The 27031-nt window shown below is 40.0% G+C and overlaps 1 protein-coding gene across 8 annotated transcripts in view; it reads left to right on the top strand.

Moving 5' to 3' along the window:
* ARHGAP6 (Rho GTPase activating protein 6) overlaps positions 1-27031 on the top strand; it is a 227621-nt gene that overhangs the window by 72710 nt on the left and 127880 nt on the right. For 7 of the 8 annotated variants that reach the window (XM_039320659.1, XM_039320578.1, XM_039320245.1 and 4 more), the window contains exon 3: positions 12994-13250. The exons of the other annotated variant lie outside the window; for it this stretch is intronic. In XM_039320659.1, the coding sequence (XP_039176593.1) occupies positions 12994-13250 (257 nt within the window). The remainder of the gene's footprint in view (positions 1-12993; positions 13251-27031) is intronic. 8 annotated transcript variants of the gene reach the window in all.

Genomic DNA, 27031 nt, shown 5'->3' with positions numbered 1-27031 from the left:
ATAAGCAGTTTTTCTGTGCGGGGGCTAGATATAACTACTCTCAACCCATCCGTTCCTTTCCGGTTAGGCAGGACAGACAGGATGGGCAGCCAGACAGATAGGCAGTTAGACCAGACAGCAATTTCAAGACAAGTAGCCCTTTCGCGGGAACGACTGGTTATTCCGTCGTCCCAGATGACTCTCCAGTGGTTCCTCCCATAGGGGGGCAGACTCTTTGCCCACCAGTGGGAGGCCGTCACTACAGAATTGTGGGTGCTAAACATGGTACATCACGGCCTGGTCCTAGAGTTCATTTCCAACCCGCCTGCTCGACTTCTATCTTGTCCATACTCACGAAGACGAACACATAATAAAACTAATGATAGAAGCCGTTCAACAACTATTTTATATATACGGGCCATAGACCCGGTACCTGCGGATCAGAGAGATTGGGGGGGTTTATTCCATCCTATTTGTCATCCTACAGGCATCGGGGATGGAGAGCCATTTAGGATCTCAAGGGCTTGAAATCTCATCTTGCATCCCGTAAATTCAAGATGCAACGCTCCGCTCTATCTCAGGAAGCATAAGCAAAAGGACTTCCTGTCGTTTATTGACTTCACGGAAGCGTACCTTCATATCCCCATCTCGCTGGCTCACCACCAACTTCCATGGTTCGTGTGCAAGGGGCAACACTTTCAGTACAGGGCACTCCCATTTGGCCTATCATCGGCTCCCAGGGTATTTGCCAAGGTCCTGGCGGTTCTGGCAGGCCACTAAGGGCAATAACAGTCAGAGCCCAATGCTACCTGGACGACATATTAATCCAGTCGTTGTCAGGTCATATGGTTTTCCACAACCAGATTGTTACACCTCGGGGCCATCATAGACACGGTGGTGTGCCGGATGTATTTATACCTAGGACACAGGGACAGCATAAGAGAGTCAGTCCTCCAATTATGCAGGAGTCGGACAGTAACGTTGGTCAGTTTCAGAATGGTTAGGGAAGATGATCTCGGCCAAAGCAATAGTCCCGTGATCCAGGCTCCACTCCAGAGGTCTGCAGTGTTTTCATACGCTTTTTCCAGGGGCGAAATCTCAGTGCCTTCCAACGACGGGTCAGACTTCCACACCAGGTATTGTGCTACCTTACATGGTAGATATCTCCCGCCATGTTCAGTGAGTCATGTTAATACTAATGAACTACACCAGTCTGTTTGGCTGGGGAGCACACCTTCACTCACAGTGGGCATAGGGCCGTTGGTCCCGGTCAGACCTTCAGCACAACATAGATTGGCTCGAGCTACGGGACATACATCTGGCCCTTCGCCTCATAACTTTCACAGTCTGGTGTCAAGAGGTCACATACTGGTCCTCAAGGACAACATGGCTGCCAAGGCCTAGGTAAACCGCCAAGGGGGCTCCTGCTCTCGGACCTTATTGACTGGGTCGCTCTTAACAGGAATCCTGGTTGAACACGATCTGGCCTTCATCAAGGCCGATCATATCTCAGGGGAGGCAAACATTCAGACCGACCTTTTGAGCAGGACAATGGTAGATCACTCGAAATGGCGCCTCCAAACAAGGGTCTTCAGAGAAATTTATCACAGTTTCGACCTTCCGCTTTTGGATCTCTTTGCGTCCCCGACCAACATCCTGTGGCCTAGATTTTTTTCCCTGTCCCCATCCCCAAGAGTGGAGCAGAAGGATGCTCTTTGGAGCCCATGGCCACGGGGACTGCTTTATGACTTCCGTCCTCTCCCTCTCCTCCCGGAGGTAATATGTAAGCCTCTTTGGGAGTGAGCAGAGATAATCCCAGTGGCCCAATATTGGCCAAGGAGGCCTTGGTTCGCCGATCCAATGAACCTCTCTCTTGCAGGCCTTTGGCGGATTTTCTCCGAAACAGGTCTCCCTCAACCAGGGGACTATTCTCCATCCGGAACCCCAATAGCTCCAGTTAGCCGTCTGGCGCTTGAGCGCTCAATCTTGACATGGGAGCCTTGTTCACCAGGGGTTATTTCAGTAATCCAGGCCTCTGGTCATTCTTCCACAAACCGTATTATAAGTCCACGTGGAAGAACTTTCAACATAGGGATCCGACCGACAATGGTCGTTCTCTGGACTCATGATTCCCCATATCCTAGACTACTTGTCAGATGGTCTGGAGAGGGGCTTGGCCCCGAATACATTGCACAGGCAGATAGCTACCACAGTCCTCACCTGTGATTCCATGGGGTCATTGGGACATCACCCCTTACTCCGATCATTCCTTAGGGGGGCCACTAACACCAGACCCCCTACTCTTGTCAAGGTACCCTTCATGGAAGTTACCTCAGGTTCTTCGGGCTCTTTTCAAGTCCCCTAGGAGCCGTAAGGGGTTTGCTACTTGCCCCATATGGTGGCATTCCTGGTGACAATCACATAGGCATGACGTGTTTCCGAATTGGCAGCGCTCTCATTCCGGGATGACTTGTGCATCTCCCACCAGGAACAAGTGGTCCTTCGATTCGACCCTGCTTCATCTCGAAGGTCAATTCTCTATTCCATAGATTCCAGGAAATAGTGCTGCCGGATTTTGTTCCATCCCATCACATGCTCGGGAACGGCAATGGCGCAGTTTGGATGTCCACAGGACACTTCAGTACTATATTTTGTGGACGGCGACGTTCCGCAAATCAGAAGCCCTCTTTATATTTTTCCATTCTTCCATCAGGGGTCGGAAAGTTTCCTCTTCCACAATTGGCAGGTGGACCAGGGCGTGCATTGCCGGGCCGTATCAAGCCGAGTCATTGTCGGTTTCACATCGGGTTACAGCCCACTCTACACAGAGTGCAGCTACTTCTGCGGCATGGGCTTCCCAGGTGTCCATTGAGGACGTCTGCAGGGCAGCCTCATGGGCCTCATCATCTCTTTTCATACAGCACTACAAGATTGATAGTTTTGCCTAGGTGGAGGCTTCCTTCGGTAGGAGGGTTCTCCAACAGGTTGTACATCAAAGTGCCACACCGGACCAGTCTACTTCCCACCCTCAGGGACAGTAGGCTTTGGTATGTCCCATTGGTGGATTCTCCATCTCCAGTGCTGGAGAAGTGGCGTTGTCTTACCTGAATGCCTTTTCTCAGCACGGAGATGGAGAATCCACTCCCACCCTTGTAGGTCATCTAGGCCTAGGGTTAGTTTTAGTTTTGTGAGCCACAACGTCTTGCTGTCAGTCAATGACTATGCTTGCGTCAAGACTGGGATCTCTATGATCCAGGACGGGCGTGGCAACTTTGGCTGACTTGATCTGATTGGGCAGGAATACAGTCTAAACCCATTGGTGGATTCTCCATCTCAGTGTTGAGAAAAGGCATTCAGGTAAAACAACACCCTTTCTGGAGGGATTTTATCTTTGATCATGTGCATTTTTCTAGATGTGTAGTGTTCTCTTACATATAGTGCAACTCCCCCTCCTCTTTTTGTAGATCTATTTTTTTATATATAATTTGTATCCTTCCACCAATACATTCCAGTCATGGGTTTCGTCCCACCAGGTTTCTGTAATGCCAACTATGTCATACGCACTCTTTTGCGTATGACAACTATTGCTTCTAGTTCATCCTGTTTGTTCCCCAAGCTTTGAGTATTTGTATATAAGCATTTAAGACTTTGTTGTTATGTTTCCTGCATCTCCTGATAGTTGTTTGCTTTTTTCTTTTTTCTCATCACCTTCTACCTCATTGTTTGATTTGTTTTCTTGGGATTTATGACTGGTTTTGTGTTCTAGATTGGTCACCCTTCCCCCTGTATTTTAGTTTAAAGCCCTCCTGATGAGTTGGGCCAGTCTTTTTCTGAGCACATTTTTCCCTGTTTTTGTGAGGTGCACCCCATCCCTTGCCAAGAGTCCGTTGCATAGGAAATGCAGTCCATGGTCCAGGAAACCAAAGTTTTCTTGGCCACACCAACCCTTTAGCCAGTGGTTTATTTCTAGAATTCTTTTTTCCCTCAATAGGTATTGGCCTTTTCTTTGGAGTACTGATGGGAATATTATTTGTGTTCCTAGCTTCTTAACTTTATTGCCTAGTTGCTTATAATCTCTCAATATTATACTCAGGTTTTTTGTTGTGTTATTCATCCCAATGTGAACGAGGAGGAAAGTGTAGTAATCTGTGGGCCTAATTATTTTGGTTAGGTTCTCAGCCACATCTTTGACTTTTGCTCTAGTCTAGAGAGACAACATATCTCCCTAGATTGTATATCTGGTTTGCAGATGGCTGCTTCTATTCCTTTGAAGATAGATTCTGTTATTACCAACATTTGCATTCCTTTTTGGGGGGGTGCAGTCTGTGGTGCTTTTCTGTTTATCTCAGGTGTGATTGTAAATGTGACTTTTTAAGGGATATTTGGTGTGGTTTCTTTGCTAGGTATGCACATGTTTTCTTTGAGGGGGAGGTTGTGGGTCTGCGTATTTCCATCCTACTCATTGAGTATGGTTTCTCAGCCAGCTACAAATCCATCTGGTGGTAATGTTGTCTATTCTACCTTTTTCTAGCTTACCAATCAGTAGATTGTGGTCTACTTTGTCAAATCGTTTACTGAAATCTAAATATACTTTGTTCACAGCATTTCGCTGATCTATTAATTTAGTCACTTCATCAAAGAATGAAATAAGATTGGTTTGACATGATCTGTTTTTAACAAACCCGTGCTGACTACTAGTTATAACTTTGTTTGCTTCTAGTTGTTTGCAGATCTGTTGTTTTTTTAAATCTTTTCCAGGTTCTTCCCAGATATTGATATTAGGCTGATTAGCCTGTTGTTTTCTGGGTCTATTTTTTTCCTTTCTTGAACATGGGAACCATGTCAGCCCTTTTCCAATCCTCAGGTACTTCCCCAATGCTGTGCCAGCTCCTTCAGAAGACATCCCATGAGACAGAACCACATTCACAACTTGATAAGTTAGAAGAATCAGAATTATTTTCAAATGCATAATTGTAAGCCTAATGATTCAAATATCTTTCAGGTCTTATTGATAACTTTATAGTTTAAAAATGTACTGAATCAAAAAGAATGCAAAATCATCACTCTTCTTATTTTGAATCTGGGAACAACTGGATATATCCAGATTTTAAGTAATAATATTGGTTTACCTTTAAAGATGTTGTATCAGCTTAGACCTGGGTGTCTAAATTTTTACAATCAACTTTATAGTTGATTTTTATTTGTTCTGTTTGCTGTGAATTATATGTGGGAAATCATCAGTGCCAGAAAAGGGAATCTGGAAGGTAACAAGCATAAAGTTGTAAAAATTAATCATTGAACATGTTAAGGGATGAGGCAATTAAGAAGAGTTCTTTTAAACTCTAAAATAATCACCCAGGCTATTTAAATAATACAGCACTGTTCTGAGAAACATTTTATGTTACAGTATGCAATGAGATGGAAGCAATGAATTTTGCAAAATGACCAATCTCCATCAAGTGGCCACAGGCAGAAAATAATTACTAACACAAATTCCAAATATGAAAAATAAAATCAACAATGACTGACTAAATTAGTATTATGAAAAGTAAATTGAAATTGTTCCTTGTCTGTTATATTTGTAACCTTTATGATCAAAATAAAATACATTTTCCAAACACTGCTAATAAGTTACAAATATTTCAGCAGTGGAAAGAAATGTAGATAGTTCTTCAATTTATTCAATCAAATGATACACATCTTTGCTTCCTTTTGCCAATAAAAAATCTTGCCTGGAAAATTCTATGGAAAGGGTCTCAAACATGTCAGATAGGGTGCCCAACGATAGGAGAACAGGAATGCCAGTTCTTGAGGGAGCCAGTGGTGGAAACAAATGTCTGTATTGTACAGTGATACAGTGGATAGCCACATGGAATGAGTCAGGGTAAATTAGATATTGTCAAATAAGAGATGATCAAGTTGGAAATTGAGTATTTTGGTGTCAGTGAGCTTACACTGGTCAGACCGATTTCTTCCAGTCTGAGGACTTCACTGTCTATTATTGAGGACATGATATCAGGGAAACAAATGGAGTGGTGTTTATGGTAAGCAGGAAACTTACTAGAGTAGTGAAAAGCTTCTCAATTGTCAGTGAAAGAATTACGATAATCAGAATTCATACTAAGCCCCTCAACATCATAGTTGTCCAAGCCTATGCCCCAACAACTACTGCAACAGAGCTTGAAATAGACAGGTGTTATGCCATGGTCCAGGAAACAATGAAACAAGTGCCCCAAAAAGGCATTGTTTAGATTTTGGGTGACTTTAATGCAAAAGTTGACAAACAAGTGGAGACAGGCATCATTGGTCATTTTCAGCTAGGTGATATGAACAATGCAGGTGATTGTTCAATTAATTTTGCCAAGAAAACAGATTTAGGATTATGAATACATGGTTCAAAGAGCCGCTTATACATTTAGACCTCACCAAATAGAGTTTACCATAATCAGATCGACTATCAATGGACCAGCTCAGTCTTTGCTGTTAAGATATATCCAAGTGGTGAATACAGTTCAGATCATGAATTGTCGCTGGCAAAAATTAAAGTCAAATTATGCACCATCAAAAAGGCAGTGCCTCCAAAGAAGTTTGATGCTACCACAATTCCTACTACATATACAATAGAGATGAAAAATAGGTTTGAACTACTGGACACAGCTGAGAAGATGCCTTATGAAGTGTGGCAGGAAACTCAATTGACCATTATTGGAATTGCAGATGAACTCTTACCACACAAGAAGCCAAAGAAAAAGTGGCTCTCAGATGAAATAATCAAAATTTCAGACTTGGTTTCACTTTTGATTGTGCCAATACTTTGTAACTAATAAACATGTTCTTTGAGGAATTTTCAAGCCTCGGAGTTCTGCTTGATTCGTCTCTGTCTGTTGGAACCATGACAAATAGCTCAGCAAAGAAAAGCAGCCAAGGCAGCAGGTAAATGGAAAGAAGCAAAAATGCATCTTTCCAGAGAGCAGCAAGAAAGGATAATGAAGTTTACTGGCATGAGTGGTGTAAACAACTTGAAGCAGTTCTGCTTAAAATTATACAACACCGTCTAGCACTAACCATCAAAAGGGAATTACCAGTTGTCTAAGCCAGGTTCTGAAGGGGATGTGGCACCCACAACCATATTGCAAATCTGCACTGGATCACGGAAAGATTTAATGAATATCAAAGGATCATTTACATGTGCTTCATCAACTATGAGAAAGCCTTCAATTGTGTTGATCAGGAGAAACTATGGAGTCCCCTACAACACCTGGGGGTACCAGCACCTCTAGTCAAGTTGGTGCAGTCACTACACAAATCAAGAAGCTATTGTGTGAACACCATGTGGAAACATCAATTAGTTTAAGATAGAGAAAGAGTGTGAAAAGGTTGCATTCTTTCCCTTTTTTTATACAACTGAATGCCAAAATGATCATGAGGAAGCTAGATCTTGAAGAATCAAAAATAGTTGTATTGCTGGCAATACAACTCACAGAAACCAAAGAAGGCCGAGAACATGTGATCAATAAAATCAAAAATGAAAGTGAAAATTTTGGTCTTTTCAAACAACCAAGTTCATGACCACCAAGGAAGGGAAACATCAAAATAGTAATTGATGGTGAAGAGATAGAATGTGTGGAAAAATTCACTTTCTTGGAATCACAGATAGCTCAAAGTGGTGAATGGAGCACAGAAATAAACCATTGGATTGCACTGGTTCATACAGCAATGATGAACATGAGCTGAATATGGAAAAGCAAGGACATCAGCCTGGCAAACAAATATAAGTTAGTTCACTGTGTTGTAGTTATCTATGGTTGTGAAAGTTGGACCTTAAAAAAATAAGACAGGAAGAAAATCGATTTGTTTGAGCTGTGATACTGGAGAAGGCCGCTGCAGAGGGTCTAGGACAACTTGGTACAGCCAGCTCAGCAAACCAGTTAACCGCCAAGTCACCTCTGCCAATTCACCACTTCCAGGTCACCTCATGACAACTCCAAATGGCAATTCACCGTCCTATTTTCACACCCACCACCGCTGCCACCATCCCAAGCTCCAGGCTGAAGAGGCCAGGCAAGGTGGTGGCAGAGTAGGGTGTGTGAAAATGAGACACCCCCAGTTGCTGCCACCTCCCTGCCACCCACTCGACCCACCATTGTGGGAAGGGAAGCCGCTGACTACCACCACCATTGGTCTGTGCTTTGCCCACCCACTCACTCCCTCGCCAGCCCAACTCTCCCTCTGGCTGCCCAAGGCAAGTTGTCGCAGTGGTGAATTGGTCTTGTGGAGTTGTCCTGTGGTGGTGAGTTGGAAGAAGTGACTTGGCAGTGGCGAGCTGGTGGCTGCATCGAGCTGGCCATGCCAAGTTGTCCCGTTCTACTCTGCATATTCCTTGGACACAAAGATGACTAACAAGCAAATACTGGAGTGCATAATACCAAACATGTCACTAGAAGAGAAAATCACGAAACTGTGTCTCATTTATTTTGGTCATGTCATGTGGGGGAATTCATTAGCGAAAGCAATTATGTTTGGAAGAGTTAACAATAAAAGGAAACCAGGCCATCAAAGAACACAGTAGCTGGACACTATCAAAGCTGACACCAGTCAGGACATAGAAAAACTCAAAGGAATAGTGCAAGATCGGAAGATGTAGAGAGACCTGGCTTATAGACTCACCAAGAGTCAGATTCAGCTGAACGGATAACATCATCATCATCATCATCATCATCATCATCATTTTATTGTGCATTCTAAACAATATAAGAAAACTACTGTTTAAACACAGATTTTTTTTTTACAAAAGAATGCTCTGGATAATTGAAGGGCTATAGTCCTAGAATCTAAATAAGTAGAGGTATGAAAAACATTTTGAATTTCAAACACTAGGACCTTGTTTCAGACTTTGAAACAAATATACCAGGCTTGAAACATGTACTTGCAACCTCACTAAAAATGTCCTGATGCTGGTCCAGTCATTTCACAAGTTCAAAATGGGTCTATTTTGAGTTCAGCATAATTAATTTGGGATCAGATGGACTGTTTTAAGCTTGAAATGAGATTCCTGGAGATTGAAATAGTTTGGAATATTGGAATATTTCTGGCATAAAACATTTCCAATTCAAAAGATTTTGCGTACCACTGAGAATAACCTTTTGATTAATTCAGTTTTGGAAGGCAAGACCGATCTCATTAACAGATCAGCAGAAATAACATTTCAACCTAAGAGCAGGCCAACTACTATCACTGATCTTAGAACAATTATTATTATATTTTATATTTTTATAGATATTTATTAGTATTATATAAGTCTGTTATTCATAACTGAGCAAAGAATTATGCATTTGGAGTTTTAAACAAGCCGAATTTTATATATAAACAAGGCATACACTGAATTGTTATTTAGAGTCTGCTATATCGCTGAAATAAGTCTGTCATATTTTGGCAGCTTCAGTCAGACTCTGACTTAGATGTACTCATTCGTTCAGTTTCTATCCCATCTTTCTATTTAATCAGATATTTAAAGCAGCTATTGTAACAAAACTAAAGAAAATGTGAAAAAATAATATAAATTAAAAATAATGCTCAAATTAGTTAAAGGTTTTAGCCAGATAAGCAAGAAACTTTTTCTTATTTTTTGCAGCTGACAAAGAATTAAGCCAGAGAAGTTACTTTCTTATGAACCTTTACAAGGGGGCATTTCTGCAAGGCTGTTCTTCAGATATTAACTTCTTGGTGGGATAGGCAATTCTCAGTGAGATTACAAGAGGTTTAAAGCTTTAAGGATGAATAACAACACTTTAATTAATCAGTTGACAACTTATGCACATTTTTCATTCAGGCATCATATCATCCCAGTATCTTACCCTGATTAAGATCCTAACTTCTGTATGTAAGATATTCTATATCAATGTGAATGGAAGCATGGAGTGGGGTACATCAGGGTTCTGTCTTGGGCCTTATGCTGTTCAACATCTTCATCAATGACCTAGATGAGTGAAGGGGCACTGCAGATGAAACCAAGCTTGGGGGAGGGTGGGGGAATTGCTAATACTCTGGAAGATAGACTCAAGATTCAGAAGGATCTTGGTAGACTATCCAATAAAATGTAGTTCAATGGTGAGAAAAGTAAGGAAAAAAGTATTTTTCCAAGACCTTCCTGAAAATAGCAAAACTACAACCATCAAAGCTGCTGTGACTTGGCTATGTTTCTTCCCTCTAATAGGGTCTTGGAGGTCTTCTAGTCCAACCCCCTGCTCAGGCAGAAAACCCTATACAATTTCAGACAAATCTCTTCTTAAAAACCTCCAGTGTTGGAGCACCCACAACTTCTGGAGGCAAATCACTCCACTGATTAATTGTTCTAACTGTCAGGAAATTCCCCCTTAGTTCTAGGTTTCTGTCTCTCCTTGATTAGTTTTCATTCATTGCTTCTTGTTCTACCTTCAGCTGCTTTGGAGAATAGGTTGACCCCCACTTCTTTGTGGCAGCCCCTTAGATATTGGAACACTGCTATCATGTCACCGCTACTCCTTCTTTTCATTAAACTAGACATACCCAATTCCTGCAACTGTTCTTCATATATTTTAGCCTCCAGTCCCCTAATCATCACTGTTGCTCTTCTCTGCAGTTTCTAGAGTCTCAACATCTTTTAAATAACATAATGAGCAGAACTAGATGCAGTGTTCCAAGTATGGTCTTACCAAGGCATTATAAAGTGGTTGTAACACTTGATCATGATTCTATTCCTCTGTTAATGCAGCTTGGACTGCTTTGGCTTTTTTGGCAACTACAACACATATTTAAGTGATCATCCACTAATACTCCAAGATCCTTCTCACAGTTAATACCATTGAGCCAGGTACTTCTTTTTTTTTTTTTTTTTTTGCTCTTGGGTAAAAACAGAAAGACAGATGCAAACAATGAGTTAAGTAATTCTACTTTCTCCCTGCTGCTGTTACCTTCTTGTCATTTTCTCCCATTATGGCCCAATAATTTCCTTGACTTTTTTTTAACATGTTGAAAGAAGCTTTTGTTGTTGTTATTTTTGGCATTTGTCACCAGCCTTAATTCATTTTGAGCCTTAGCTTTCCTGATTTCATTTTTTTTCAGGTTCAGGCTATATGCTGATATTCTGCCTTAATTATATGCCCCTCTTTCCACTTTTTATACTTGTCCATTTGTCTTTCAGTTTAATAGAGAGTTCTTTGTGTAGCCATGCTGGTTTATTTTGAGATCTCTTATTTTTCTTCTTCATTGGAATTGTCCTAGACTGGGCTCTTATAATCTTGCTTTTCAAAGTTTCCCAAGCTTCTTGGGTTATTTTCCCATTGAGGATTCTCATCTAAGGAATTCTTCTCAAGTTCTCTCTAAGTTAATTGATAGCAGCTGTCTTGAAGTTCAAGACTCTAGTTTGACTTTGTTCTATTCCTCTATTCCTTACTGCAGGACTTGGGTTTGGCTAGTCTAGAGAAAAGAAGAAATAGAGGAGACATGATAGCAGTGTTCCAGTATTTGAGGGGCTGCCACAAGAAGAGGGGGTCACGTTATTCACCAAAGCACCAGAGGGCAGGACAAGAAACAATGGTGGGAAACTGATCAAAGAGAGAAGCAACCTGGAATTAAGGAGAAACTTCCTGACAGTGAGGACAATTAACCAGTGAAATAGCTTACCCCTAGAAATCATGGGCACTCCATCACTGGAGATTTTTAAAAAGAGGTGCTAGACAGTCACTTGTCTGAAATGGTATAGGTTCTCCTGCTTAAGTAGAGGGCTATACTAGAAGACCTCAAAGGTCCCTTCCAGTTCTATTCTATTCTATTCTATTCTATTCTATTCTATTCTATTCTATTCTATTCTATTTATGTTGAATTACAATATTGCACAGTCATTCTCTCCCAGGGTTCTTCAATCCCTTCTATAATTTTATCCCTGTGAGTAAGAATTAAATTCCATATGACTGGCCCTCTAGTTTCCTTCTCTACCTTTCCTATAATCAATAGGATGCAAGTCATGTTATTGCTTAATTGCTTTCATGCTATTTCTCACAACACGTTTATTCTCTGAATAAACAGGACTTTTTACAGTAAATTAAAGAGAGAAATAATTTGTTCCAATGTAAATTGCCTTTCTACTTGGAAAAGACATGCAAATAATACCCTTGATTATTCTAGTATAGTAACTATGTAATTTGACTATTGCTATGAATCCTCTAGTGCTGCTTTTATTATACCTAATGACATGCTAGAATTCCATACCTCATTCCATTGCTGATTATTTCCAAGAAAAGGTGCACTGCTGTGAATAAATATTTAATTTTTCATGTATTATAGCCCCCAAACCTGGTATGTTCTTCTCCCATGTTTACTTTCTTCTTGTTCTATGTTAATATAACGTATTTTTATTGTTTATGTTTAACTTATTCCAATAATAATTCCTCTAGTGATGTTAGTATGCAACTGCGTAAATAAACGAGAGAAGATTATCTTAAAATGGATGTTCCTCATTTCTTGGAAATTACAATGTTTCAAGCATTTGTTGTTCCATATTTTGCTGCTCTTTAAACTTTGAGAATGTCTCTTTATAATAGCATTTTAACTAAATTACTTCAGTATTAGTCAAAAGAAATCCTAAACCATGATCTAAAAATATACATTTCTTTTTTGGTTATGGCAGATGTTTACCCATGATTTTACCTGGCTTCCATCTTTATTTTGTTGTCTTTTTTAAAAACCACCGAAAAATATTTGGAAGTTCAGGAATTCCCAAAAGTAAACATAACAGTATACCTTTATTGTGTATTTTTATGTGCTTTTTTATCTTTTCCTACTCTAAATCCTTATTTTCCATCAAGAATTGCTGAGAAGTAGAGAAACTGCAATCAAGTATATTTAAAAAAATCAGTTGGGAAGGCTGATTTTTAACTAAGCAACCAATGTTAAAAGATGCTCACAAAATCTATTAGCTGAGGATTTATTAAATCCATTTTCAAAATGTTGATACATAAGGTTTTGTTTGTGTTTCAGAATTCATACCCCAGGCTTTTGGAATGCCTTTATCACAAGTAATAGCAAATGATCGGGTACACAAATTGAAGCAAGATATTCATAGAGAAGAGCAGAGAGATGTTTCAGAATTTGTAACATCACTTTTACCTTTTGGGAGTAAAAGACAGAACAAAGAACTCTCAAGCAGTAATTCATCTCTTAGTTCCACCTCGGAAACACCAAATGAATCTACTTCACCCAATACACCAGAACCAGCCCCCAGGGCACGGAGAAGAGTAAGTGCCTATGCATTGCTTAGTGGTTAATGCAAGTATTGTGGGACTTTCCTTTGGAGTTTCTGATTTGCTAGTTTATACTAAAATTAAAGTCAGCCCTGATAGAAATGATTATTTTAATGGTCATTGCCTTTCCCAGCTGTTCGTGGGAGAGAACAAAATGGGCAGAAATCTCTTGTGAGGATCTCAAGGAACATAAGGATTCTTTGGAACTTTTCTTTTCTCCAGTCAGTCTCCAGTTAGTATTTCAAATTACTAAAAGCCAAACTCATCTGTCTGTTGCGCTCTCTCTCTCTCTCTCTCTCTCTCTCTCTCTCTCTCACACACACACACACACACACACACACTCACACACACAGATATTTCTTCATCTCATCGCAGCCTCAAATATGTTTATAGTATAAATATAGTATCATCTTCTCCTTGCTCCTACTACTGATCAGACCTGTCTGGCTAGACCATTCACAAGGCAGCTGCTGGCCTCTCAAGGCCTTCTTTCTCAGGTCACATATGGAAACTGACACTCATGACTGTAACTTGGGGACTGGGCATAAGCACCATTTATTCAATGCTGCTGTAAGTTTGGTTTCTGAATGAGTGGTTGTAACTCAACTATCTGTAATACTATTTCTTTAAAGAGAAGATGGCAAGAGTACTTGATGCTGCTTTTGAAGACTGTAGTTAAGGAGTTTTTGATAACTGAGGGATGCAATAATTATAGTATTTAGCTCATGGACTTGTAGAGATTATGTATTTTGGGACCCATATTGCCTTTAATAACACTATAGAAGAAAATATTGCTTATTTAGTTACTTTTATAGATAATAAGAGAGCTGTTTCATATTATATGCTATATTTTGTACCTCAGAAGTCTTTTTGAATAAAAGTAAAGCTTCATTGTTTCAAGTACCAACTATATACACTTTTTAAATTGCTGCTATATGAGGGATATGAAGACCAACGAAAACTGAATACCATACAACATTTCTATTACTTTTGTTCAAATTAGCAAAGATGCATAATCAGCTACAGTATCTTTCTGGGCAATTACAATTATAGGCAGAGTATTGGAGGTTGAACAGCCATGCCCATGGTTGCTCCAGAGTGGGGTTCTATGTGCTGTTTAATATCTGCATGAAGCCATTGGTGGGGGGGGGTCTTGGTTGCAATATCACCAGTATGTGATGATGCACAGTTGTATATTGCCATCATAAACTAGACCATTGATTTTGTTAAGTTCTGAACTAGTGTGTAGAGGCTGGATCAAAAAAAGTCAAATCCCTGTAAGACTGAGATGCTAAAATGGCCTTTTGGGGGCTGGAATTACTTGACAACAATGATTCATGCCCTCATCACCTTGCAAATAAACCATTGCAATGCATTCTATATTGGAGGTCACTTGGAAGCTACAGTTGATCCAAAATGCAATGGCCCTCTTGCTAATTGTTGGTAGGAGAATTATAATGTGGACACATGATAAGATCACCTTACTGTTCATTGGTTTGCATCCAAATCCAGTTTACAATACAAGTCATCACCCATGAAATCCTGCAAGCTCAGCTCCTCATAATTATAGGACCATCTCCATGACAATTTAAATGATATGCAAGTAATAGTGTCCAATAATCAGTTAAAATTAAATTAAGTAATTTTCATTCTATTCATAAAAACAATTAACAAGAAATTTTGACATCAAATTTTGTCACCATAATGTGACAAAAATATGCCCAAATGAATTTTTTCCCCATGGTAAATCTCTTCTTTTGTCAGTAAACACTGAACAAAAGTTGAAGGATTTCTCACCAAAACAGTTGTTTTACCTGTTGTATACTTCAAGTTGCTTCAGCATACACATATCTGCATTTAATTATCTATTTATTTACTTACTTATTTGCTTACTTGCTTACTTACTTACTTAGTTTCATTTATATTCACACAAGAGTAAGATTTTTTTTTCTACTACCTTAAGAATCTCAGAGACCATTACAGGTTATGATCAGAGCAGAACATTTGGCAGAGGTATATATTTGCAGACACACATACACTATCAACACTGTGACAATCCGAACTGAAGCCATTTTCATTTTGTCTTTGTTGCCACATATTTAGTTAGAAGAAGGGGGGGTGTAGTTTTCAGCCAAAACAATTCACATGTATGGGAATCAAGGTCATTGCTGATAACATTTTGGCAGGCTGGAGCAACTGGGAGGAGTACCTGTGTTTTCTAACAATTGGTGAATGTGATTTATGACAGTAAATTGGGGTGGGAATTGCAACTTGCAAATTTATAACCAAGGGGAGGGGAATTTAGTCTTGGGTTCACCTTTGTATGTTCTGTATGTTCTTTTAATTGGCCTCATCTATCGGAACCATGACATACACACTGATACATTTCTCATCAAGCAATTAGGATTCACAGAAAAATGCAGTCTTATAACTACTGAAGAATAAACAGTTGAGTAACGATAGATAAAATTAAACTATTTGAGAGTAGAAATACACAAGCTCGTAATATAGCTCTTAATGCACATTTTCAACATACTATTTTAATGTTTATCTGTATTTAATCTGTAATGTTTAATTTGTATTTCAAACTCTGTATAAACTGTTTAATTTTTTGTTATTTGCCTCAAATACGTGCCAGAAGAAATTAACTAATAATGATACTAACACCTAGTAGATGTTTTTTTTATTGAAAATTTTTATTTTTTAAAAACATACAATCATTTATAAAAATACAATAAAATTTTAAAATAGAGAACCCCCCCCCTTACCCTCCCTCCCACCCCCACCCCCCTCCCTTCACTTCCCAGAGCAGAATACAGGGTTAAGAAAAAAAAAGAAAAAGAAAATTATAATAATTAAAAAAAAAGAAAAAAAAAGAGAAAGAAAAAAAAATATCATAATTAACCTTTAACTCCATAACTTATAAAACAATTCTCTATAATATTTGATATTCATTCATAAAATAAATAAAACTTTTTAATTCCATATTTTTTCTGAATATAATCTATCCACCTTCCCCATACAGTAATATATCTTTCTTGTGTATGATCCTTTAAATAAGCAGAAATTTTTGCCATTTCTGCAAAACTAGATACTTTAAATATCCATTCTTCTAAAGTAGGCAAAGAATCTTTCTGTCAGAATCCAATTATATTTCATCTTTAATTATCAAATATAGAAACTCCCAATTCTGCCATCTCTGGATTCTGCCATAAGAGGGAGAGAAGGGGGAGAACAAAGGGGCTTTATGGCCCTCACTTCCTTCAGTACACTTCAAAGGGCTGAATGTTGAATGTGTGTTTATTGTAACCTCGAAGTGTTAGCATACCAAAGGAGAGTATTTGCCTTTCATGTAGTTATCTGAAGTCTCCATCCAGACGGAAGAAAGAAGAAAAGGGGTGGAATTGTGATACTTGAAACTATCACTGGAAGGGGGGTTGATTGGGTGGGACTACTGGGGAACCCCTTAAAACCTTGAATGGAGAGCTTGAACCCCAAGTCCTGTCTAGCATGCCTGCAACCATTTTCTCTTAATAAAGGATTCCTGTTGGAAGAATTATTCCAAGAGTTCTGTCTTCTTAAGATGCAAAGTGGGGTGGGTCCTTACATTAGACAGGACTTGCAAAATTAATCCACCTGGAAGGGAGACCCTTGCCGGGGGATTTTGCAAAAAATTACCATGTCAGACAACGGAGCAAGAGAGGGGGAAAACTCCCTGGAAAGAGAGCCGCTGACCCAGTTGGAACCTTGCCAGATGTTGGAATCCGAGAGGCCAGATTCCTCAGGAGAAGAAGTGGTGGAGACACAGGACCACAAGCCTCGCTGGTCAATGGGCGTTGGAAAGAAAAGTGAGTGGGGAAAGGAATCAAGAAAGGTGACCCTGAGACGGGGGACCAAGCAACCAGAATGGAAGCAGGAGATGGAGAAATCCCTGCACGCAAGTGAAGAGGGAGGAAGCTGGGCACCGTACTCAGACTGGATCCTAGAGAAAGCTATTGACCTGATGAAGAGAACTCTCAGCTCCCTAGGAGAGGAGAATACTGAGCCCTACGGCCGCCCCAGTTCCTGGAGCCACAAAGGGAGAGACACCGAGGGGGACGTGGAACCTGCAACCCCAGGGACATCTACTGATCCAGGAGCCCCACCCCCTACCGGACCACAGATGGCAATCTGGACGGAAGACACTACCACCCACAACGGAGGCACCGATCCATTCCAAGACGTCCACCGTTGGAGGTGAAATTCAAAGGGGAGCCAACACGCTTGGGGTTTTTCCTAACCCAAGTCCTCAGCTACATGGAGGAATATGGGCAGGATATTCCCAGCGACAAAGCCCGCATCCGGATCGTGCAATCTGCCCTGGATGGACCAGCTGCGGATTGGGTAGTGAACTTGCATGACTCCAATGCCCCAGAACTCAGTAACTTCAACCGTTTCATGTCCTCTTTGAGAAGACGATTTGAAGACCCCTGGCTGATCGCAAAGCCCGTGAAAGAATAACAACGATGAGGCAGGGCAAACGCCCAGTGGCCGAGTATACACAAGAATTCCGGGCCATTGCCAGCAAACTGAATTGGCCAGAAGACATCCTCCTTGGCCATTTCAAAGACGGACTAAACTATGATCTATATGATGCTTGCCTGCCCCGAGGGGACCCACATCGACTTGAGGAATGGTACGTCTTGGCAGAGGAAGCAGAGATCGACATATTGAAGAGGCACCGCCGAAGAAAACAATGGAGCCGCCCCCCGCCTGAGCTGACACACCAACCGGTGAAATCATCGGATACAGCCAAGAAGCAAATGGGGTGTTTCAAGTGCGGAGAGAAGGGCATCGAGCTGTAGAATGCCGCTCAAAGGCCCCCCAGCACAACCCCAGACAGATCCCCAATCAACAAACCCAGAGAGTATTCAGCTAAGCCAAAAGAAACAGCCATGAGAATGATGGAAATTGCAGAAACCCCCACCTCTGCTCACCAAGGGGAAAGAACTCCAGCCTACACCACAGGGACGGTGGATGCCTCAGATGACAGCTCGGAGGGCGAACCCCTGGTAAGTGGATGCATCACACCCATCTTCAAAAAAGTGACTATATTAATCCCCCCCATGCCCGAAGCTGTGAAGGTGAAAGCCTTAATAGACTCTGGCTGCACCCGCTGCCTTATTAGCCCAACACTAGTGGGGAATCTGGGCATCCCATCCAGGAGACTGGAACAACCAATCTCATTTGGCCAGCTAGATGGATCCATAGCAGGGGGATGCCAGCTACCCTAGCCACTCTGCCATACACCTCTCCCTGGGCAACCATGAAGAGACTTAACGTTTGTGGTTACCCCAGGTATGGAATGCCCAATGATTCTAGGGATGGAATGGTTGAAAAAATGGAACCCCTGGGTAAATTGGAGGACGACAGAAATCAAATTCCCGAAGGGGGACCCTATGGACTTAAAACCCCAAGGGAGGCTACCAGAATCAAGAATAGAAAAAGCATCCATAGGAGAGGAAAAAAGATTAACAGAAATACCAGAGGAATATAGGGACCTTGCTGAAGTCTTCAGTGAGGAGAGGGCGAATGAGCTTCCCCCCCACCGACCCACAGACTGTACCATTGAATTCCAAGCCTGGGGCAAAACTCCCGAAGCCCAGATTATACTCCATGAGCCCAAAGGAGAAGGAGGAAATGGAAAGATTTATAAAAAAAAACCTGAGAAGTTTCATTGAGCCAGCCAAGCCTAAAGTGGCTGCCCCGGTCCTTTTTAGAGAGAAGAAGGATGGCTCTTTACGTTTATGCGTGGATTATAGGGCCCTGAATACAATCAGTGAAAGCAACCTATACCCGCTGCCCCTCATGAAAGACATGCTGTCACACCTATCGAAAGGGAAAATTTTTTCTAAACTAGACCTAAGGGAAGCTTACTATCGCGTGAGAATCAAGGAAGGGGACGAATGGAAGACTGCATTTAACTGCCCCATGGGGTGCTATCAATTCAAAGTCTTGCCATTTGGATTACAAGGGGGCCCTGCAGTCTTTATGCAATTAATCAATGACGTTCTAAGGGAGCACCTATTTAAGGGGGTCCTTGTTTACTTGGACGACATTCTTATCTTTACTGAAACAAAAGAAGAACACGTCAAACTTGTCAGAGCGGTTTTAAAGAAGCTGCGAGCCGCTCACCTATATGCCAAACTCTCAAAATGCGAATTCCACCAGGAAAGGATAGACTACCTAGGCTATCGCATATCCCCACAGGGTATTGAAATGGACCCGGAGAAGGTCAAAGCAGTACTAAATTGGGCACCACCCCGCACAAGAAAGCAACTACAAAGTTTCCTGGGCTTTGCAAATTTTTACCGCCAATTCATCCCCTCATTTGCACAGATAGCCTTGCCCCTCACTAACTTACTAAAAACGAAGGGAACATCCTCAGTAAAACCTAGCCAGCCACTAACATGGACAATGGAGTGCCAAGCAGCGTTGAGAGACTAAAGAGACTTTTTTCTGCCGAACCAGTACTAAGGCACCCAGACATGGACAAGCCCTTCATAATACAGGCAGATGCAAGTGATGTGGCAGTGGGGGCTGTGCTATTACAAGAAAATGATGATACAGTATTGCAACCCTGTGCATATACATCCAAGAAACTCACGGAAACAGAACAGCGCTGGCCCGTATGGGAGAAGGAGGCTTATGGGATACGTTGGGCATTACTCACGTGGCGACAGTTCCTGGAAGGCAACAAAATCCCCTTCCAGGTGTGGACTGATCACAAAAATTTAGAAGCCCTGAAAACTTCCAGGAAACTCAATCCCAAACAAGTCCGCTGGTCCCAGCATTTTCACCAATTCCAATTTAAGCTCAAACATTTACCAGGAAGAAAGAACTTCCTGGCAGATGCACTATCTCGCATGCCTCAATATAACAGCGCACGAACCACAGACTCTAGACCAATAATGGCAGAGTCACAACTGGCAGCACCAGTAACCACAAGAACCCAAGCCAAAATAAAACCACAACTGGACAGCCAAACTGGGATTGAATTCAGAAAAAGTTTGGAAACAGATGACTGGTTCCAGAAAAACAAACGTGTGCACAATGAGAGACGGGTTGCCTTGGGTAGGGGAAAAGTTATATATACCAACAACTCAAAGACTAACTTTCATGCACCTTTGCCATGACACAAATCAGCAGGGCATTTTGGATTTGTAAAAACTTTACACTTAATTAAACGGCAATTTTGGTGGCCATCAATAAAAAAGGACATAGAAAGTTATGTTGCCAGCTGCCCAACCTGTGCATCAGCAAAGAGGTTGCAAGGGAAATCGCCAGGGCTATTACAACCAGTGGCAAGTCCCTCAGTCCCCTGGAGGGAAATAGCCATGGATTTTATAGTGGAATTGCCAGAAAGCAATGGGAATACTGTTATCTGGACAGTCACGGACCTATTTTCCAAACAGGTGCACTTTATCCCTTGCCAAAAAATTCCCACTGCAAAGGCCTTAGCAAAACTTTTCATCCAGCACATTTACAGATTGCACGGGGCACCCCAACGCATCATCTCTGATAGGGGAGTGCAATTTACGTCTGCATTTTGGAAGGAATTTTTATCCCTCTTAGGGACCACTCAGGGATTGACATCTAGCCACCACCCTCAAGGAGATGGACAAGCGGAACGCTGCCAGTCGGTACTTGAGCAATATTTGAGATGTTTTTTAAATTTCCAACAGAGTGATTGGACGGACTTACTTCCTTTTGCAGAAGTTGCCTACAATAATGCAGTCCACTCCAGCACAGGCTACACTCCTTTTCAAATAGCCAACGGTCAAAGTTTCAACCCTATGCCAGAGTTAACCCCAAAAGAACCAACGATCCCTTCACTGAAAGAATGGATGGAAAACCTACAAAACACCTGGCCAATAGTCAGAAAATCACTAGATGAAGCTAGGCGGGCATACAAAGCACAAGCCGATAAAAAAAGGGTTGAGCCTACACCATTCATTATAGGAGAAATGGTGTACTTATCTACAAAATACCTAAAGTCCCTACAGCCCTGTAAAAAACTTGGACCAAAATATATAGGACCTTTTCCAATTAAAAGAATCATAAATCCAGTAACAGTAGAATTAGAATTACCCAAAAACCTCAGGCAAATACACCCAATTTTTCATTGCAGCTTGCTGAAAAGAGAGCATCAGTCACCTCTACGGCCAAAAATCCCCCCACCACCACCTCCACTCATGGTGGAGGGTGAACAACACTTCGAAATAAAGGAAGTCCTGGATTCTAGGAGATATCATGGGGCAACTCAGTACCTAGTTGCCTGGAAACACCTCCCTGCCTCACAAAATGAGTGGGTCCATAAACGTCATGTCAGAGCCCCGAAGCTATTGAAGAAGTTTCACACAGAGTATCCTAACAAGCCTGACTAAATTTTATACTTGTGTTTTCTTTCAGGTGGATCTCTCTTATTGTTAAGAGGGGCCGGATGTCAGAATCCAATTATATTTCATCTTTAATTATCAAATATAGAAACTCCCAATTCTGCCATCTCTGGATTCTGCCATAAGAGGGAGAGAAGGGGGAGAACAAAGGGGCTTTATGGCCCTCACTTCCTTCAGTACACTTCAAAGGGCTGAATGTTGAATGTGTGTTTATTGTAACCTCGAAGTGTTAGCATACCAAAGGAGAGTATTTGCCTTTCATGTAGTTATCTGAAGTCTCCATCCAGACGGAAGAAAGAAGAAAAAGGGTGGAATTGTGATACTTGAAACTATCACTGGAAGGGGGGTTGATTGGGTGGGACTACTGGGGAACCCCTTAAAACCTTGAATGGAAGAGCTTGAACCCCAAGTCCTGTCTAGCATGCCTGCAACCACTTCTCTTAATAAAGGATTCCTGTTGGAAGAATTATTCCAAGAGTTCTGTCTTCTTAAGATGCAAAGTGGGGTGGGTCCTTACATTTTCTTCCAATATAGACCTACTAGTAACCTTGCTGCAGTTAATAAATTCAACATCAAAGTAGTTTCTTTTTCATTTAAGTCAACAAAAATACCAAGTAAAAATAGTTGAGGAGTAAACTTTATCTTCTTTCTAAAAATCTTTTGAATGTTCCACCAAATCATAATCCAAAAAGCCTTTACTTTTTTACAATTCCACCAAATATGAAAGTATGTCGCATCATTATTGCCACATCTCCAACATTTGGGCTGTATGTTGGAATACATACAAGATAATTTTTTAGGATCTAAATGCCATCTATAAAACATTTTATAAAAATTTTCTCTCAAATTTTGAGCTTGTGTAAATTTAACATTTCTTATCCAAATTATCTCCCATAAATCCAATGAGATAGGCTCCTGTATATTCTGAGCCCATTTAATCATACAATCTTTAACCAATTCTGTTTCCGAATCTAACTCTAATAAAACATTATATATTCTTTTTATATGAGCCGGACCTTGGTTTTTAATCTGAATAACCAATTGTCTATCTTCTAGTGTTATTCCCTCTTTCTTGTCTACAGTCCATCTATCCATTATTTGTAAATATTGAAACCATGACTGTAGAATATTTTGCTGCCTTAATACATCTAGGGATTTCAAATGCCAATTCGAACCAGAACAAATTAACAATTCTTTATATGAAATTTTATCAAAATTTGTCCCCTTAGAGGTTCCCTCAATTGCATGTCTGGGAATCCCCCAGATAGGTATTTTATAATTTAATCTATAATAATACTTCTTCCAAACACGAAGTAAGGCATTCCTCAAAATATGTGATTTAAAAGTCCGATCAACTTTCTTATTAAAAATTAAATATGCATGCCAACCATATATTAAATCCCAACCTTCCAAAAAAAGAATATCCATATTTGTTAAATTAAGCCAATCACTTAACCAAGTTAGGGCGGCTGCATCATAATATAATTTCAAATTGGGTGCCTTAAGTCCCCCTCTTTCTCGAGCATCCTGTAATATCTTAAATTTAACCCTTGGTTTCTTCCCGGCCCATATAAAATTATTGATACCCTTTTGCCATTCCTCCAAATTTGCCTCTTTTTTAAGAATAGGTATCATCTGAAACAAAAAAAGAAACTTTGGTAGAACATTCATTTTTACAGCTGAAATTCTCCCCAACAATGACAATTGCAATTTTTTCCAATCTATTAAATCCTTTTGGACTTTTGCCCATAGTGGTTCATAATTGTTCTTGTACAATTTTCCATTTGAAGCAGTTAGATATACTCCCAAGTATTTAACCTTTTTTACCATCTGAAAACCTGTGGCTTTAATCAAACTTTCCCTTTCTTTAACTGACATATTCTTAGATAATATCTTAGTCTTATAATTATTAACTTTAAAACCAGAAACATTCCCATACTGTGTTATAAGTTCTAATAAACCATCAATCGCCTGATTCGGCTGTTCCAAAATTAAAACCAAATCATCCGCAAATGCCCGCAATTTATACTCATTCTTCCTTATCTTTACACCCTTAATTAACTTCGATTCCCGAATCTGAATCAATAAAATTTCCAATGTTAAAACAAATAACAATGGGGATAATGGACATCCTTGTCTTGTCCCTTTTTGAATATTAAAATTCTCAGTCAATCCCCCATTTACAACAATTTGTGCAGATTGCTGCTGATATATAGCTTTAAGTGCATGTAAAAAATTATCCCCAAAATTCATTTTCTCTACCAAAGAAAATAAAAATTGCCAGTCCAATTGATCAAAAGCTTTTTCAGCGTCCAAAAAGATAAAAGCCACAGGAATCTGATTATTCTTATCCAAGTACTCAATTAAGTTAATAATTTGTCTAACATTATGTTTCATATATCTCCCTGTTATAAATCCTGCTTGATCACTATGAATCAAGTCTTTCATAACCTGCATTAATCTATTTGCCAAAATTTTTGTAAAGATCTTATAATCAACATTCAATAATGAAATTGGCCTATAATTCTTAGGCTCTGTAAGATCCTGATCTTCCTTCGGAATCAGTGATATAAAAGCTCTTTTCCAAGAAGGAGGAACTTGCATACCCAACAAAATACTATTAAAGAGTTCCTTTAGTGGCTCTATCATTTCTTCAGATAAAATCTTATAATACCTAGAAGTCAGTCCATCTGTTCCAGGAGACTTTCCAACCTTTAACTGCTTAATAGCTAAGCCAATTTCCTCCACAGTAATTAAACTATTCATCCCATTTTGTTGTTCCTCTGAAAGTCTAGGAAAATGTACTGATTGTAAATATTTATCTATATCCAAACCCCTTATATTATCACTTGAATATAATTTTGTGTAAAAGTCCAAAAAGCTTTTTTTAATCAAATCTTGCTGAAAAACCTCAGTACCTTTATATTTTACTTTCTCTATAATTCTAGCTTTCTGTTTCTTTCGTAACTGATAAGCCAACCACCTCCCAGGCTTATTCGCATTGCAAAAAGTATTATGTCTCATATACGACAGATTGGTAGCCACCTGATCTGCCATCAACATGTTAAATTGTTCCTTAAGCATCTTTATAGATACCTTTAAATTATTATCAGTAGGGTTAAGAACCAACTCTTGTTCTTTTGATTTGATCTCTTCTTCTATTTCTCTACGTCTTTGTGACCCTTTTTCCCTAAAAACTTTATTCAATTGAATCAAAATTCCCCTCATATATGCTTTACTAGCGTCCCACACCATAGACATCGATGTTCCCTTATTCATATTTATAGTAAAAAAGTCCTTTAAATGTTCTTTACACTTTTGTATGAACTCCTCCCGATTAAATAAGTTCTCATTCAATCTCCAGGATCTTCTATTCCCGTCTTCCGAATATAACTCCATCCACACCGGACTATGATCTGACAATGTTCTAGGAAAAATTTTCACCTTCCTCACTCTAGGGAGGAAGTCACTAGTAATCAAAAAAAAATCAATCCTTGAAAATGACTGGTGTCTATCAGAATAAAAGGTAAAGTCTCTATCACTTGTATTCCTTTCTCGCCAAATATCAATAAGCTCCAATTCTTCCTTCAAATCAAAGAAAGTCATAGGTAATTTAGTTTGAATAAAAGTTTTAGAGGAACTTCTTTTGTCTATAGTTGGGTCTAAAACCCCATTCCAGTCACCCATCAAAATTACCGATTTATAATCCAACTGAGATATCTTGCCATGCAGCAACTTATAAAATTGTTTCTGTTGTTGATTGGGAGCATATAGTCCAACAATAAGAACCTTTCGGCCTTGTAATAATAATTCCACAAAAAGATATCTTCCTTCAGAATCAGCCTCAATTAGTTTAGCTGAAAAAGTTTTCTTCACATAAATTACCACTCCCCCTTTTTTCCCAGGGGCTGGAGCAGTAAAATGTGTGCCCAGACGGGAATTCATCAAGAATTTAGAATCCTTTAAAGTTATATGAGTCTCCTGCAAACATATCAAATCATTATTATGTTGTTTCAAATAATGGAAAATCTTTCTTCGTTTCTGGGGCACGTTTAAGCCATTAACATTCCAGGTCAGGAACCTGACCATCTCCACCGGCCTGGAGCCTCTGGAGCATGGCTTGCAGATCTGCTGTCGAAGATCTTTTTGGTCTTGCCCCTCCCACAGGCTCTGTAACAACCAAACTTTCACCACTCTTCTGCAACTGCTCTTTTTCTTTACGTTTATGGGCAGCTCGTGTCATCCTTTGCTCTTTTATGTCAGAATTCGGTGCAGCTTGTTCCATAACCATCATTGATGAGGCTCCTGCCATAAGAGACTCTTCCGTCATCCTTATTTGTGGAGGTGGTGACAATCTTACTTTTAAGATAGACTGATAAAAATCTCTTGCTTTGGAAACAGTAGTTAATCTGTGACGTATCCCTTCATAATTTACTATTATTCCTCTTGGAATCTCCCATCTGAACTGAATTTGACGATGTTTCAACTCATCAGACAAGAAAGTAAAATCTTTTCTGGCTCTTAAAATTTTTGGAGGTATCTCTTTTAAAATTATCACGTCTTGATCAGCAATTTGAAACTTTTGTTTGTAAAAAGCCTGTATAATTTCATTACGGATAGATCTTCTAGAAAAATAAATAACCACATCTCTTGGTAGATTTCTCTGTCTAGCAACCCGTGAATTAACTCTAAAAAATTTTTCTATCTCATTCTCAATTATTTCAGGCCGCCAACCAATATTAGGAGCAATATCTTTCACAATAAGCATCTTTAAGTCTTCCTGAGGGTTCTCCCTCAGGCCTCTGATACGCAATGCGTGTTCCATCTCCCTATATTGTGAAATGATTTGTTCATCCTGTGTAATTTCTATCTTGTTCTCTACCTCCTGCATTCTAAATTCCATCCTTGATGCATTTTCAGTAATCTTTTCCATCTGGTCATCAATCCTTTCTATGTGCAGGGCTAGGCCCTGAAAGGCCAGAAGGATATGGTCTCTTACTTGTTTGTTCTTTTTTTCCAATAATTCTTCTATATTAGCCCTCTCTGCAATTATAAGATCTTTTACCTCCTCCTTAATATCCAAGGCATGCTGTTTTAAAGCATCTTGTAAATCATTAAGAGAAATTGCAGGAGGAGGAGGAGAAGGTGGAGGTGATTTTGGTTTCTGAGATGCAGGCTGAGGCATTGGAGAAGAAATAGGAACCTTAGGGGCGGGAGGCAGACGTTTTGAAGCCATTTTCTTAAGTTCCAAGAAGAAAGATTCTTATTGAAAAAAAAAAGGGCACAGTTCTTTTAAGTGTTCTTAAAAAAAGAGAAAAAAAAATAGAGAAAAAAAGA

Source organism: Crotalus tigris, unplaced genomic scaffold, assembly GCF_016545835.1.
Source record: "Crotalus tigris isolate CLP2741 ecotype Arizona unplaced genomic scaffold, ASM1654583v1 scf7180000017543.2237141, whole genome shotgun sequence".
Classification (NCBI taxonomy): Eukaryota; Metazoa; Chordata; class Lepidosauria; order Squamata; family Viperidae; genus Crotalus; species Crotalus tigris.
Note: the sequence above shows the minus strand (reverse complement) of the source record. Positions and strands in the feature narration are given on the sequence as shown.